At 42.9% G+C, this 16,126-nt stretch overlaps 2 protein-coding genes across 9 annotated transcripts in view; one reads left to right on the forward strand and one right to left on the reverse strand.

Moving 5' to 3' along the window:
• Positions 1 to 2,970, reverse strand: part of hmbox1.S (homeobox containing 1 S homeolog) — a 46,835-nt gene extending 43,865 nt beyond the window's left edge. For 2 of the 7 annotated variants that reach the window (XM_018266028.2, XM_018266027.2), the window contains exon 1: positions 2,674 to 2,897. The gene's annotated coding sequence lies outside the window, so the exon portion shown is untranslated. Of the gene's footprint in view, positions 1 to 2,673 lie in introns of all 7 variants that reach the window. The other 5 variants (XM_041565101.1, XM_018266029.2, XM_018266024.2 and 2 more) reach the window with 4 other exon arrangements.
• Positions 2,971 to 2,982: 12 nt separating this feature from the next.
• The window catches only part of ints9.S (integrator complex subunit 9 S homeolog), a 40,989-nt gene continuing 27,845 nt past the window's right edge, over positions 2,983 to 16,126 (forward strand). Inside the window, 2 exon segments of one of the 2 annotated variants that reach the window (NM_001093076.1) lie at positions 2,983 to 3,178; positions 7,817 to 7,944. In NM_001093076.1, coding sequence (NP_001086545.1) covers positions 3,170 to 3,178; positions 7,817 to 7,944 — 137 coding nt within the window. In that variant the 5' untranslated portion in view covers positions 2,983 to 3,169. 2 annotated transcript variants of the gene reach the window in all.

The following is a 16,126-nucleotide window of genomic DNA, read 5'->3' on the forward strand; positions in this document are numbered from 1 at the left end:
ATATGTTTAACCAGTAAATACATAAAAGGGACTGATGAAGTGGCCGTACATTGAGGTCCTGTATCTGTAGAATTTATTATAAAAACTTAGATGAACCCAGAGAAGTGGAACCTGAAGGACGGGCACAGCCTCAGCCATGAGCAATGGCTCCTGATTATTCTATGCTCAGAGGAGCCACAAGCTGCTGCCACATGTTAATACGTCCAAGCACCGTGACCTCAAATCACAACAGCGCCCAGGTGCAGGTGCCGCCAATAAAATCCAAATGATTTGATTTTATCCCAGACACACAAATCAACAGTGGTCCCATACGGAAATTACTCTAGGACTCTCCCAGTCTGGAGATCACCGCAGACTTTCTAATGAACTTGGACCTTGTGTGTGTATAATGAGCACGGGGCATGCAAGCGTATCCATTCTGCTACCCATAGCTCTGATTACTAAGTGCACAACATTATTATTATCATCATCATCAAGTATTTTTAAAGCACCAACATATTGTGCAGCGCTGATACATGAAATAATATTGTGGCTGTAATGAGACAGATACAAGGCAGAGAGGGATATCCCACAAGCCAAGAGTTAAAGGTAACCATAAGCCACATAAATGTTATGTATTTGTGTCACAGAAACCATAGGAAACAATATTCACATTAGGTCATACACATTCACATACAGTTAACATCACAAGGGGTATTAGCAAGTATCAGGGATGACTGACATAGTTGTTCAGATTAAATATATTGATATATATGGACAAACAATCCCTGTTTTGTTTAAAGGGTAAGGCATTTTTCAGTAGCAGTAGCACAAAATGTCGCTGTCTTAAATATATTGATAATGGGTTGAGTGCAGAGGACTCTTGTATTTGACTATATGTATTTTGTGGTCACACCCTCATTGCACCCCCGCCTAATGGTTTTAAGAGTTACAAGTGCACAGTTGAGCTGGAGAGAGTGCAAACACAGCAGGCTGAATAATCCCATCAGCCAAGAACAACACAGGACACCCTATGAGATTGATCAGATCCTCTCAATATGGCCTAGTACCCGGGACACCAAATTTGGGACATACCCAATGATCTGGAAAGCATGGCAGGGAGGATGAGCGAGACCAAGGAGAGAGGACAGCCAGGTGGAGTAAAAGTTCTGATGAGGAATATGAGGGAGGGAGGTGTGAGTGTAGTTGAATAGGGGTAGAGTGCAGTAGAGATGTGTTAGAGTGCAGGGAAACAGTAACATGTTCATATAGTGTGAGAAGGTGCATGGAGAGAGAATACAATGAGTGTGAAGCACACAAGTATCCAGCCTCTCTGAGTAACACACGCACAGCAACACACGCACAGCAACACACGCACAGCAACACACGCACAGCAACACACGCACAGCAACACACGCACAGCAACACACACACAGCAACACACACACAGCAACACACACACAGCAACACACACACAGCAACACACAGCCTCCTCTATCAGACTAAAGTGTGAGAGTACAAGCAGCAGAGCGAGGATACAGGTTAGTCAGGGTGCAAAGGACAGGGCAGAGAGGAAGGTGACATGAAACAAACACAAATGATAAAGTGACAGAAACGGTGGTGCCATTCAGCAGTATGTATGTATGTATGATATGTGTATGTATGATATGTATGTATGTATGTATGTATGTATGTGTATGTATGTATGTGTATGTATATATGATATGTATGATTGGGGCAAACAAGAATAGAGCGGGTGTTAGAGTCAGGTTCAATATGGGGCAGATTATTAGTGTAATTAGCGCAATAGAGTGGAGTAAAGGAGCAGCTGTACATGGAGCAGTTAGAGGAGAGTGCTGTATATATAAACAAAACCTGAGACAGTGTCGCTCCACAAGGGACCATCAATTGAGAAGAGCTGGGCAGGGGGCAGAGCGGATGTGAAAGTAACATTCACAAAAGTGCAGTTGGGCCGGGAATGTTGTGCGAGTGGCCACAGGGGAATTCAGACTTGTACAGTGGGACAGTCAGGTAAAAAGCAATATACACAACAACACTCATAGCATGATGCAAATGAACATGGTTAGAGTGCAGTAAGTGCCATTTGATGCTAATATATCAGGGCACGAGCAGTGAGTGCAGTATGTGTATGTAAGTGAGAGTGTAACAGGGCAGAAATGAGTGCAGTATGTCACACAGCATAGTAAGAGTGGAGTTGGACAGGGAATAGAGGGAATGTGAGTGAGAGAGTGCAGGGGGTGTCAGTCAGGGTGAGAGAGTGCAGGGGTGCCAGTGAGAGAGAGTGCAGGGGGTGTCAGTGAGAGAGAGTGCAGGGGGTGTCAGTGAGAGAGAGAGAGTGCAGGGGTGGCAGACAAGGTGAGAGAGTGCAGGGAATACAGGGGTGTCAGTGAGAGAGTGCAGGGAATACAGGGGGTGTCGGTGAGAGAGAGAGAGTGCAGGGGTGGCAGACAAGGTGAGAGAGTGCAGGGAATACAGGGGTGTCAGTGAGAGAGAGTGCAGGGGGTGTCAGTGAGAGAGTGCAGGGGGTGTCGGTGAGAGAGAGAGTGCAGGGGTGTCAGACAAGGTGAGAGAGTGCAGGAATACAGGGGGTGTCAGTGAGAGAGTGCAGGGGGTGAGAGAGAGTGCAGGGGGTGAGAGAGAGTGCAGGGGATACAGGGGGTGTCAGTCCCTCACCTGAGTACCAGGCAGCGCTCAGTCTCTCCCAGACACCATGAGTCCGGTTCCCGAGCCCCCGGCCGGCGGGCAGAACGAGGATATATCCCAGTAGAGTTGCCAATACCAACCCACGATGCCCGACACGTTGACTTTCCCCCACCCGCCTCCCGGACTCACATCGGAACCCGACCCGTCTTTGTCTGCCTCCCCGCCGCCATGTTGGCACTCAGCAGCGCGCAGCTCCGAGCCAAACGTTTGCGCGGGAGTCTGGGAGTCGTAGTTTTCGGCGCAGCCAGACTCTCCCCGGGGAGCGAGCGGAAGCAGAAAGCAGGAGAACTACATGACCCGGCATGCCGTGCGCCGCTCTCCCTCCTGCCGCCCTAACCCGCCTCACTGACTGTACGTCACGCTGACGCAACGAGTTGGGGGTCGTAGGGACTACAAGTCCCAGAAAACATTGCGCCACCAGAAACCAGGGGCTCTCGGCGCTGAGGCCGGGGAGAACAAGGCAAAAATGAAGCTGGTGAGATTAATGGTTTTGCTTTCTTATAATTTCTCTCATGCCTTTATACCCGGCGTGCGGTGGCGTGTCCGTACGTGAAATGTGCTTCCCGCGTGGCTTGCGTCCAACCCCTACCAAACTACAACTCCCAGAATCCCCCAACAGACAGGTCTGCCGGCTGGAACTCTTCAAGCACTTTTGGCTATTGCTCTGTTCCCTGTGTGTGGCCTCTGGAGCCTCCCAGGCTCTTCCCTGACAGGCAAATCTCTAGATGATGTTGTTATGTTCCTTACACTGATGCCTGGACTCCCTACTACTGCTCCTGTTCACTAACTGAGGCGCAAAGTGCGCTCACTTGCGGCAGCCAATCAGCTTTCAAGAGTCTGACTCAGGATCATCTGGTTGCCAAGGTCCCAATTCCCCTAGCAACCGTGCATTGATTTGAATAAGAGACTGGAATATGAATAGGAGAGGCCTGAATAGAGAGATGAGGAATAAAAAGTAGCAATAACAATACATTTGTAGCCTTACAGAGCGTTTGTCTTTAGATGGGGGTCAGTGACCCCCATTTGAAAGCTGGAAAGTGTCAGAAGAAGAAGGCAAATAATTATGAAAGTAGAAAAAAAAAGTATACAAAAATGAAAGCCAATTGAAAAGTTGCTTAGAATTAGCCTTTCTATAACTAAAAGTTAAAGGGATACTGTCATGGGACAAAAAATGAATCAGTTAATAGAGCTGCTCCAGCAGAATTCTGCGCTGAAATCCATTTCTCAAAAGAGCAAACAGATTTTTTTATATTCAATTTTGAAATCTGACATGGGGCTAGACATTTTGTCAATTTCCCAGCTGCCCCCAGTCATGTGACTTGTGCTCTGATAAACTTCAGTCACTCTTTACTGCTGTACTGCAAGTTGGAGTGCTATCATCCCCTCCCTTCCCCCCCCCCAGCAGCCAAACAAAAGAACAATGGGAAGGTAACCAGATAACAGCTCCCTAACACAAGATAACAGCTGCCTGGTAGATCTAAGAACAACACTCTAGTAAAATCCAGGTCCCACTGAGACACATTCAGTTACATTGAGAAGGAAAAATAGCAGCCTGCCAGAAAGCATTTCTCTCCTAAAGTGCAGGCACAAGTCACATGACATGGGGCAGCTGGGAAATTGACAAAATGTCTAGCCCCCAGTCAGATTTCAAAATTGAATATAAAAAAATCTGTTTGGTCTTTTGAGAAATGGATTTCAGTGCAGAATTCTGCTGGAGTAGCACTATTAACTGATGTGTTTTGGAAAAAAACATGTTTTCCGATGACAGGATCCCTTTAACTTAAAGGCAAACCACCCCTTTCACATGTCTGCAGGGAAGACCTGTTCTGTCGTCTGAACAATTCCCAGCTCTGTCCGTGGCCAACACAATCTCCGTATTCACAAACAGAAGTCCGACAAAATAGCGACTCAGTCACCACTTTTCTTATTATAAAAGTAAAAACAGATCACAGACGCCTATGCGAATATGTCGTTAAAATTACAAAACATTTATAAAATGGATTAAAACTCAGCGTGACACTTCCCCCTGTGTGAGCTCTGCATTATTTCACCCAATCTCCAATCACCCCAATTTTAGGGCAGAGACACACCTGGAGATTCGGGGAGATTAGTCGCCCGGCTACAAATCACCTCTTCTTCGGGCAACTAATCTCCCCGCAATGCCTTCCCGTCGGAAATCGTCTGCGGGATGGCACTTGGATCGCTTTGGTTTCCAAAGTCGCCCAAAGTTTCCTCGTGAGATAACTTCGCCATCCCGCAGTCGATTAAGATTCTAACCAACAGGAAGGCAGTGCAGGGAGATTAAAAATTAGAACTAGCCCTGTTTTCTGTGTAATCTGAAATTAATAGATTTATAAACAAGAAAAACAATATACAGGTATGGGATCCGTTATCTGGAAACCCATTATCTTGAAAGCTCAGAATAACAGAAAGGCCATCTCCCATTGGCTCCATTTTATCCAAATATTTAACAATCATTTCTTTTTTCGGTGTAATAATAAACAAGTAGATTGTACTTGATCCCAACTAAGATATATAATTAATCCTTATTGGAGGCAAAACCAGCCTATTGGGTTTATTTAATGTTTATATGATTCTCTAGTAGACTTTAGGTATGAAGATCCAAATTACGGAAAGATCCATTATCCAGAAAACCTCAGGTCCAAAGCATTCTGGATAACCGGTCCCATACCTATAATAATAAAACAGTAGCTTGTAAATGATCCCAACTAAGATATAATTAATCCTTATTGGAAGCAAAACCAGCTGATTGGGTTTATTTCATGTTTATATGATTTTCTAGTAGACTTAAAGTATGAAGATCCAAATTACAGAAAGATCCATTATCCAGAAAACCTCAGGTCCAAAGCATTCTGGATAACCGGTCCCATACCTATTATAATAAAACAGTAGTTTGTACTTGATCCCAACTAAGATATAATTAATCCTTATTGGAAGCTAAACCAGCCTATTGGGTTTATTTAATGTTTATATGATTTTCTAGTAGATTTAAGGTATGAAGATCCAAATTACGGCGGAAAGATTTGTTATCCGGAAATACCCAGGTCCGGAGCATTCTGGATAAACAGTACCCATACCTGTGTATTATTTTTATATATAGAAGTAGTTTATTGCCAACAGAAAATATGTAACAAAAACTTTTTTTTTTTTTAGAGATGATCCCTAAGCAGCCCAGACCACACTGAGCATGTGCTTAAATGAGGGATTGTCATAAAACTGCTACTGGATTTATGATTGGATTGTTGCATAAAAAAGTCTGAATTGACTGAAAAGCCCGAAATGTATTGTACTAAATTCAGCACAGACAATAATATCTTCTAATTGCAAATAGGACCTCTGCCGTTGACTTGTACAGGACCTCGACAGGTTGAAGATGGAGTATTTTCAGATTCTGAGTTCAAATTTTTACCATTCGGACTTTAATAAATAACCCCCTAAATAATGAACCCCCTAAATAAACCCAATAGGCTGGTTTTGCTTCCAGTAAGGATTAATTATATCTTAGTTTTCTTATTATGGTGAAAGTAAAAACAGTTTACAGACGCCTGTGCGAATATGTCGTTAAAATTACAAAAAACACATTTTATCACAACATTTTTAAAATGGATTAAAGATCAGCGTGACACTTCCCCCTATGTGAGCTCTGCATTGTTTCAGCCAATCTCCATTCACCCCACTTTTAGGGCAGAGACACACCTGGAGATTCGGGGAGATTAGTCGCCCGGCTACAAATCGCCTCTTTTTCGGGTGACCAATCTCCCCGCAATGCCTTCCCGCCGGCTAGAATCTAAATCGCCAGCGGGATGGCACTCGGAGCAATTCAGTTTCCAGAACCTCGACAGGTTGTAGCCTCGGGGTATAATAAATCTTGGAAAATTCGAGTTCAAATTTTTACTATTTGGACTTTAATAAATAACCCCCTAAATAATGAATTCCCTAAATAAACCCAATAGGCTGGTTTTGCTTCCAATAAGGATTAATTATATCTTAGTTGGGATCAAGTACAAGCTACTGTTTTATTATTACAGGTATGGGACCTGTTATCCAGAATTCTCAGGACCTGGGGTTTTCCAGATAATGGATCTTTCTGTAATTTGGATCTTCATACCTTAAGTCTACTAGAAAATCATATAAACATGAAATAAACCCAATAGGCTGGTTTTGCTTCCAATAATGTTTAATTAGTTGGGATCAAGTTCATGCTACTGTTTTATTATTAGGTAGAACAAAACGATTTTGGCCGCTCAAGACTCGCCCCCTGTATGCTCTGGTACTGCTCCATTATGGCGCACCGGGTGCTCAGCCATCAGCGTTCCCACTTAATCTGTATTGCAAAAAAGGATGGAAAGGCGGCACTCCGGTAAAATTAGAAGGGTGGTTTATTGAAACAGGTGACAAACCAACATGACCTTACGGTGTTTCGGGAGCAACGCTATTAATCATAGGCCTATGATTAAGGGAGTTGCTCCCAAAACGCGTCAGGTGATGTTGTTTTATTATTACACATAGAAAGGAAATCATTTTTATAAATTTGAATAATGTGATTAAAATGCAGTCTATGGGAGATGACCAGGCTGTAATTTGGAGCTTTCTGGATACCGGATCCCATACCTATATTTTGGAGGAAACCTTTATTTTTCCCTGTGCAATAGCACTACTAATAATGGCAATAAAATAATGTTGGGAAACCGAGTAGCTCTATTATACATTGGTCTCAGCACTGATGGGGTTGGTCTGTGTTAACCCCTTGTGCTTGGGTTTTATTTGACAGGAAAAGGTTTCAGGAGAAGCTCAGAGGGAGCTAGCGGAAAGGGCAGCCGAAACGGATCTTAGAATCAACTGTAGTCCGGTTAAGTGCGGTGAAACAATTTAGCAGCGGTTAATGCACAGATAATTAGGGCTCGGCATTAGAGCAGGGCATTAGCCCGTAGCACTCCGACTTTGTCACGCCGCCAGCTCTAGGCTTTCATCTCTCACCCTCCGGCTTCCTCTCTAGGCTGCTATTCAAAGCAAAGTCTTTAATATTTCATGGGCTTATTACTCCAGACTGCTAACAGACTGCTTACGTTGGCTTTTATTTCTCTCCTTTCAGTACTGTCTGTCGGGGCATCCCACGCTGCCATGCAACATCCTCAAGTTCAAGTCGAGCACAATTATGTTGGACTGCGGCCTGGACATGACCTCCACCCTCAGCTTCCTACCCCTTCCACTTGTGCACAGGTACCACCCACTGTCACAGCATCTCTGCCAGGCTGGGCTGCACTAGCAAAGGATTCTGGGAGGTGTAGTGCAATGCCTTAAGTTTGACACTTTTGCCTTACAGTATAGGACTAACCAACAACTATAACATTCATAGTAACAGGATTGTGTTGATGCTGGAGGGGTTTATCTGCATTGCCTCAAACCATATTCAAGGTCAGATCCAGCCAATTCAGATACTCATGAAGGGGGAGGACTACAACACTGATGGAAGCTTGCAAGGGGAGGAACAGGGGGTCTAACTCGAGTAGTGGGTGGGACTAGAACACTTTGATTGAAGCTTACAATGGGAGGTGCAGGGAGTCTAACTCAAACAGTGGGTGGGACTAGAAGATTTTGATGGAAGCTTGCAAGGGGAGGGGCAGGAAGTCTAGCTCAAGCAGCGGGTGGGACTAGAACACTTTGATGGAAGCTTCCAAGGGGAGGGACAGGGAGTCAAACTCAAGCAGTGGGAGGGACTAGAACACTTTAATGGAAGCTTACAAGGGGAGGGGCAGGTAGTCTAACTCAAGCAGTGGGTGGGACTAGAACACTTTGATCTAAGCTTACAAAGGGAGGGACAGGGAGTCAAACTCAAGCAGTAGGTGGGACTAGAACACTTTGGAAGCTTACATGGAGCGGGACAGGGAGTCTAACACAAGCAGTGGGTGGGACTAGAACACTTTGGAATCTTACAAGGGGAGGGGCAGGGAGTCTAACACAAGCAGTGGGTGGGACTAGAACACTTTGGAATCTTACAAGGGGAGTCTAACACAAGTAGTGGGTGAGTGGGTGGGACTAGAACACTTTGATGGAAGCTTACACGGGGAGGGGCAGAGAGTCTGTGTCTCAAGCAGTGGGTGGGAGTAGAACACAATGATGGCAGCTTGCAGGGGTTTCAGCATGGAATCTAAAACTCAAGCATTGGACTTGACTAAGACACAATGACAGCAGTTCACAGAAAGGGGCAGGACCTTTAGTTAAAGGAGAACTAAACCCCCCACTGTGATAAGTCCCCACTGACCCCCCCCTCTCAGCCTCCCCCCTGCTAAATGTTACCCCAGAATTGTGTCCCCTGTAGGATTACTGACCGTACATGCAGAGTGAGCTCAGCGTTGCTCGTGTTCGCCATGTTCTGGCGCTTCGATAATCTTCGAGTCTTCTTCCTTCCCTTTGGCAATTTCCATCAGTGAATCGGAAAACTGCTCCAACTGCGATACAACGCTCACTTGACAAGGATTACCGAAGCACCGGAAGATGGCGACCGTAAACCAATTGCAAATTTTCTCTCTACATCATATTAAAAGTTAGGTGAACAGCCCTTTAAATGGCATCCAAGTGGCAGCCCTAGTTGTAGAGTTGGATAAAACTGTCGACCTACAACGAGTGCGAGATCAGGCTGATTGTGTAGGATCAGCTCAAAGTAGAATTGTATTCAAAAACTCTCCTTTTATTCCCTTTACTCCAGTGGCGTCGACTTCTGTAGTAGGATCTTTTTAATCCTTTCCCTGAAATGTTACCGTTTCATCTAGTCCGGTCTTTGTTGGGGAGAAGAATTTCTCCTGGTGACATCTCACCATCAATCACTCTTTCATCCCTCATCAGCATTACTGTAAACCGAGACATCCGAAAGGAAACGCCACTTGTGAATAGGCTTGTCGCTAACTGAGCAGAATCTTAATTCTGAGTATTGAAACATATTTTCCCCTTTGTTCTACTCTGTTCTGAGTTTTACTTTTTCATGTGCTTTACTTTTACATCCTTCCGCACATCTTACAGCCTGCTCTGGGAAGGACAGCCTGAAATGTATCATGTACTGTCTCTTTAAAAATTCTACTTCGACCATTCGCCATCTAAAACCTGCCGAATTGCTGTTTTTGCCTGCAGGGGGACCTCCTAGAACCTATTTAAAGTCAATTGATGGACTTTGAAAAATGTATAGTTTTTTTTTTTTTGGAAAAACTCTGAATTCGATAAAATGCGATAATACTTCGATTCGTACGATTCGAATTTGGGCGAATACGGACCTATTCGATCGAAAACTGACCTATTCGGCTAAAAAAAACTTAGACTAAATTTCAGTTTGTCTTTTTGAATTTGAATTTCGAAGTTTTTCAAATTTGAAATTCGACCCTTGATAAATATGCACCTAAGGGGCAGATTTATTAAAGGGGTGGTTCACCTTTAAAGGGATACTGTCATCAGTATCCCTATTAGTCACATGACTGGGGGCAGCTGGGAAATTGACAATATGTCTAGCCCCATGTCAGATTTCAAATTTAAATATAAAAAAAAATCTGTTTGCTCTTTTGAGAAATGGATTTCAGTGCAGAATTCTGCTGGAGCAGCACTATTAACTGATTCATTTTTCCCCATGACCGTATCCCTTTAAGTTTACTTTCAGTATGTTATAGAATGGGCAGTACTAAGCTACTTTTTAATTAGTCTACGTTATTTATTTTTCATAGTTTTTGAATTATTTGCCTTCTTCTGATTCTTTTCAAGCTTTCAAATGGGGGTCACTGACCCCATCTAAAAACAAATGCTCTGTAAGGCTACACATGTATAGTTATTGCTACTTTTTATTACTCCTCTTTCTCTTCAGGTCCTCTTCTATTCCAGTCTCCTATACAAATAAGTGCATGGTTGCTAGGGTAATTTTTTACCTTAGCAACCAGGCTGCTGAAACAGAAAACTAGAGAGCTGCCCAATAAAAAGCTAAATAACTCAAAAACCACAAATAATAAAAATTAAAACCAATTGCTAATCGTCTCAGAATATCCCTCTCTACATTATACTAAACATTAACTCAAAGGTGAACAACCCCTTTAAAGAGAACTAAACTCTAAAAATGAATGTGGCTAAAAATATCTTGTTTTATATAGTGAATTGCAGGAGGCTAAAGTTTGAGCTTGTCAATAGCAGCAATGATCCAGGACTTCAAACTTGTCACAGGGGGTCACCATCTTGGAAAGTGTCTGTGACACTCACATGCTCAGTGGGCTCTGATTGGCTGTTGAGAAGCTAAGCTTAGGGCTCGTCACTAATTATCCAGCAGAAAATGAGCTTCCCTGGCTGTAATATAAGCTGATGCTACAGGTTTGCTGATTATTCAATTCTGATGCTAATTGCACTGGTTTCTGTGCTGCCATGTAGTAATTATATGTATTAATTACTAATCAGCCTTATATTGTGACATTTCTATTCTATGTGTACTGTATATTGTGAGTGGCTCCCTAAGCTCAGTAAGTGACAGCAGCACAGAGCATGTGCAGTGAATCAGCAGAAAAGAAGATGGGGAGCTACTGGGGCATCTTTGGAGACACAGATCTTTACTGCTGAAGGGCTGTGGTTGCCTTGGGCTGGTACAGAAGCACAAAACATCATGTACAACACTACCTACTTCTTTAGTTAAGTTTCGTTCTCCTTTAAGGTTATAGTACACTCAAATTCAAATTTTTTATTTTTTTTTAAAATTTGTCTCAAGATTTATACATTCAAATTTTAATCCCCCAATTCGAATGTAAAATGTATCACACCTCAACCATGGAAATAGTTCTAATTCAAATATTCGCCACCTAAAACCTGCCAAATTAATTTACAAAGTCAACGGCAGAGATCTGTTGACCCATTTGAAGATGTTAATAGGCTTCCTGACATTCAAGTTTTTTTCAGAGGAAAATTTCGATTCCAATTTCATTCATATTCTAATCGAATACGAATCAAATTTTCGGGTCGATTGAATTTTAGACGATCAAATTTTTTCATAAATAAATAAATGACCTATGATTAATCTGCCCAAAAGTAACTGATAATAAAGCCCTCAGAAAGGGTGGTTCTATGCCTACGTTCTTCTGTCTTTTTCCTGTTTTAGAAGGTTGATGTCCTGAGCGATCAGCCAGGCCTGATCATCCAACACCAACCGTCTATGTATGAATCAGAGCAAGTAATGTTCAAACATCTAGTAGAAAGCCTCCCCAGAAGAGTGGAGGCCAATGGCTGTTTCAGCAGTGAAGAGAAGACCAACGTCATCTTAATCCCCATTGTTGAGATGTTGGACAGGCAGGTGACTCCATAGTTCTGACAATGTTGTGTATGCATAAGGTGACCACTACCTGGATCTTCTGGATGAACAATCCTTAAATTAACGTTCCCCTTCCTTCCAGTTACCAAATCATTGTGGTGTGTGTGTGAATTTTTCTCTGGGTCTCCCTGGGCTTAGCATTACCTATTAGATTTTCATTATAGAACAGACATTTTGTTGTTGTTGACTCCACCTTTGTGTTACTGGTTCTTGGTGGTGTCCCCTAGTGGGTTTGTTTGGTGCCCATTGTTGTCCTCATTTAATCGGTTGCTCCTCTGTGCAGGGGATTGAAATTTGCTTTACTATTGGCATTTCTGAGTGAGCATTTTTTTCCGATACTGGTAAGTATTTCAGAGCAAATGTGTTAGTGCTCTGGTGCCTATTGACTTCAACAGTTCGGCACCACTTCTCACATGCTTTTTATGCCCAGTTTGAGGGTAAGAGGTAGTGATGTGCAAGTCAAACCCAAAAAAATTCCTTCCTGACTCCAAAATGGACTAGTCGCACATCACTACTAAAAAGCATAAAAAAAGGTAACATTTTCGGATATGTTGTTGGTGGAGCCTAACTGCCAGTTGATCCAGAGGAAGGCAAAAAACCCATCTGAAGCCTCTCCAATTTGCCTCAGATGGGGAAAAATTCCTTCCTGACTCCAAAATGGCAATCAGACCAGTGGCACATCGCTACTAAAAAGCATAAAAAAAGGTAACATTTTCAGATATGTTGTTGGTGGAGCCCCCATCTTGATGAGTATAAGTGTGTGACTCTATGAGTATATTTATCAAAGAGTGAAGTTTGAGGTCGCCACAGTCCTGTAGAGTGAAATTCCGCCTCTCCATTCATTTCTATGGGATTTTTAAAAGAGTATTTATCAATGGGTGAAAGTGAAAGTTCATCCTTTAATACATCTCATAGAAAGGAATAGAGAGTGGCGGAATTTCACTGTAGAGGATTGTGAGGATCTCTAACTTCACTCTTTGATAAATATACCCCTTTATCGTGCTACTGATATAATGCAGCTTGAAAGTAAACGTTACCAACACACTCATTACCTTTGCTTCACTCTCCTCTGCTCAATGTCAGTGAAGGTGAGTGGTGTCTTTAATTGTCATCCATCTAGAGACGTTAATGTTGCCTTGAATTCCTCGGCTGAGGATTTGTCTGATGCTGAAGCAGAAGGTAATTTACTTTTAATGCAGCTAACTGGGGCAGACTCTTAGGGGGTTATTTATTAAAGTCTGAATGCATAAAACTCGAAAAATTCAATGATTTTTTACTATAAAATCCAAATTTTTAGTGGAGGGAAAAAAACGTTTTCGGGATTTATTAAAGCCCAATGCTGCAAAAAGTTCGAAAATCCAGCATCTCAGACCTGCCGAGGTTTTAGGTAAATCATTGGGAGAGGTCCCTATCCTATTTGGAAGTTTTTGTGGTCTGCGCTGGAATTAGCCAGAAAATCCGTCTTTTGTGCAAAAATCCAAAAAATTTGGACTTTTCTGGAAAAAGCCTGAAAAATTTAGCAATTTGGAAAAAAAAATCATACTTGATTTTGAGTTTTTCCCGAACAGGTTAAATCGTGCTTTTTTATTTTTATCAGACTTTTTAGAATAAAATAATCAGAAAAATTTGGATTCTGATAAATAACCCCCATATAGTTGTAATTATAGATATCCGAGTAGACCAAATAACTGTCACTAAGCAAGATATTGTGTTAGAGGGTCCTCTGCAGTTATATAAGAATTTTCCTGCTCGTAATACAGTTTTGCAGGTGATGAAGTCTCAGTGGTTAAAGCCTGATAAAAAGCTTTCATTAACTAGGCTGTTTAAAGCCACGTATCCTTTTAATGAGGAAGCTGTTAACAGACAAAGTTCTTCAAGTGAATCCGGCTGCTGCCAAATTGTATAAAAACTTCTAATAATCATCTAGAGGATTTGGTTCTCTTGTTTCCTTTATAGTATGGCGACCAAAATGGCACATGCATTAAATATTGGATTCTGCTCCAAGTGCAGGTGTTTGCGTTTGTTTTTGTCTTTTTCTGGGTGTATGGGGGGTCCCTCGGACTGATAACATAAGTGGAAAAGCTTTTGCCCTCAGGTTCCCACAAAAGTACAATTAATGTGATGCATCTTTTACTCAAATCAGGCTTATTGCAAAGGCTGACCCTTCTTTTGGTTTATGTATTGGCTGGCGGATCTTCTATGTCTCCATTATTGGTCAGGGGAAATCTTTGGTTGGGTGTGAATTAGGCATGATTAAGCATGTGTTTGGGCAATAGTAAAGGTGGCCTTACACTGGAAGACTTAAAGGAGAAGAAAAGGCTTTGTGCACTTGGGGGTGCCAAATTGTGATAAAATCTACTCACCCTGGTGGGCCAGTGGTGTGGCGGGGACGCCCGCCACACCAGTCTGTTTCAGCCGCCATATTGGTTCCTTAGGATGGGCTTGCCCGCGTCTCGTACTTATTGACGCGGACGCCCAAGCATCTGACGCAAACGCGCAATGGCGTGAAATCTTGGCGCGAAACTGCCACTATAAAAAGCCCAGTTGGGCTGCTAGACCTTGCCTGTGATAGGATCTTGTTCCTGCTGCTTTCTGATTCTGGTTTTGACCCCTGCCTGGCTATACGATTATCCTGACTTTTATATCTGACCCTTGCCTGTATATCGATTATTCTTCTGCTGAACCCTCTTGTCTGATTGATCACCCGGTTTTGACCTTTGCCTGCCTGATTACGATTGACATCTGCCTGCCTCGACTCTGACTACGAAGCCTTGGTCTAAAGACTCTCGCTAACAGTCGTGCCCCTCCAGAACCTGTCGCCTTGCACCTCTCGTTAAATCCTGGTGGCATCCAAGTAGCTGAGGGATCCTCCCAAGGCCAAAGGCGGTCACACTACAGGTGAAGCACGAGCCGAGACCAGGGTGCTTGGCATTTGTTCTGGTGTTGGGTGCCGACCGTGACACAAATGTTAGGCACCCCAAGTGATTGTATTTACTTACCTGAAACCCTGGGTCGGTGCTCCTATGAGCAGAAAACTGCACCGGCCCGGGGTTATACCAGTGAGCACCACCGAGCGATCCTCTTCCGGCTTCTTCTTTCTTCAAAATCAGGGCAAGCGCATACGTAGTTGAACGAAATAGCGACTTTTGAGTTGAAGTTCAGCTTTTCGTTCTACTGTGCATGCGCAGCCACGCAAAGGAAAGAGGAAGATGGAAGAGGATAGCTCCGTGGTGCTCACTGGTATAACCCCGGGCCGGTGCAGTTTCTTCAACATTTGTTCAAAGGAATACTGGTGTTTTTAGGATACTTGAGTTGTGGTAGCTTATCTGAACACAAGGAGTTCTTACCTACTGTATTTTAGGTAATGGTCATCATGGATTATTTGCAAGAAAATGCTGTGATTTCCAAGACAAAGCTATGATAAAGTTGACTTTTTTTTATAGCACCATTGCTTTAAAAATCGGTTATCTTAGAACAGTGTGATGGTCTCCATGGTCTTGAATCAATGTAGGCTGTTGGATGGTCCTCAATACACAAGAACAAAGTAAGTCTAATTGATTTCCCTTGCAAAACAGTCTCTTCAGGAATCATCGGTGATTACTCAAGAGGTCGGGGCTGGCATATGTCATACTTTAAAATCTATAAAACCTGCTAGACGTTCCCAGTCTTCTTCTGTGGTCACCGTAACCTGTTTGTATCTTCCTCCAGTACAAAATCAAAGCCGATGAGAAAGTGTATTCCACTGGGGAAGACCTTGCTGATCCAGCGTAGTTACAGTCTGGTGGTTTGCTATTCTTGCTATAGAATATATATAAATATATGATCTTCTGTACGATTACTTTAAGGAAAAGAAACAAGGTCATTAAAGGGATACTGTCATGGGAAAAAAATTTTTTTTTCAAAATGAATCAGTTAATAGCGCTGCTCCAGCAGAATTCTGCACTGAAATCCATTTCTCAAAAGAGCAAACAGATTTTTTTATATTCAATTTTGAAATCTGACATGGGGCTAGACATATTGTCAATTTCCCAGCTGCCCCTGGTCATGTGACTTGTGCCTGCACTTTAGGAGAGAAATGCT

Source organism: Xenopus laevis, chromosome 5S (assembly GCF_017654675.1).
Source record: "Xenopus laevis strain J_2021 chromosome 5S, Xenopus_laevis_v10.1, whole genome shotgun sequence".
Classification (NCBI taxonomy): Eukaryota; Metazoa; Chordata; class Amphibia; order Anura; family Pipidae; genus Xenopus; species Xenopus laevis.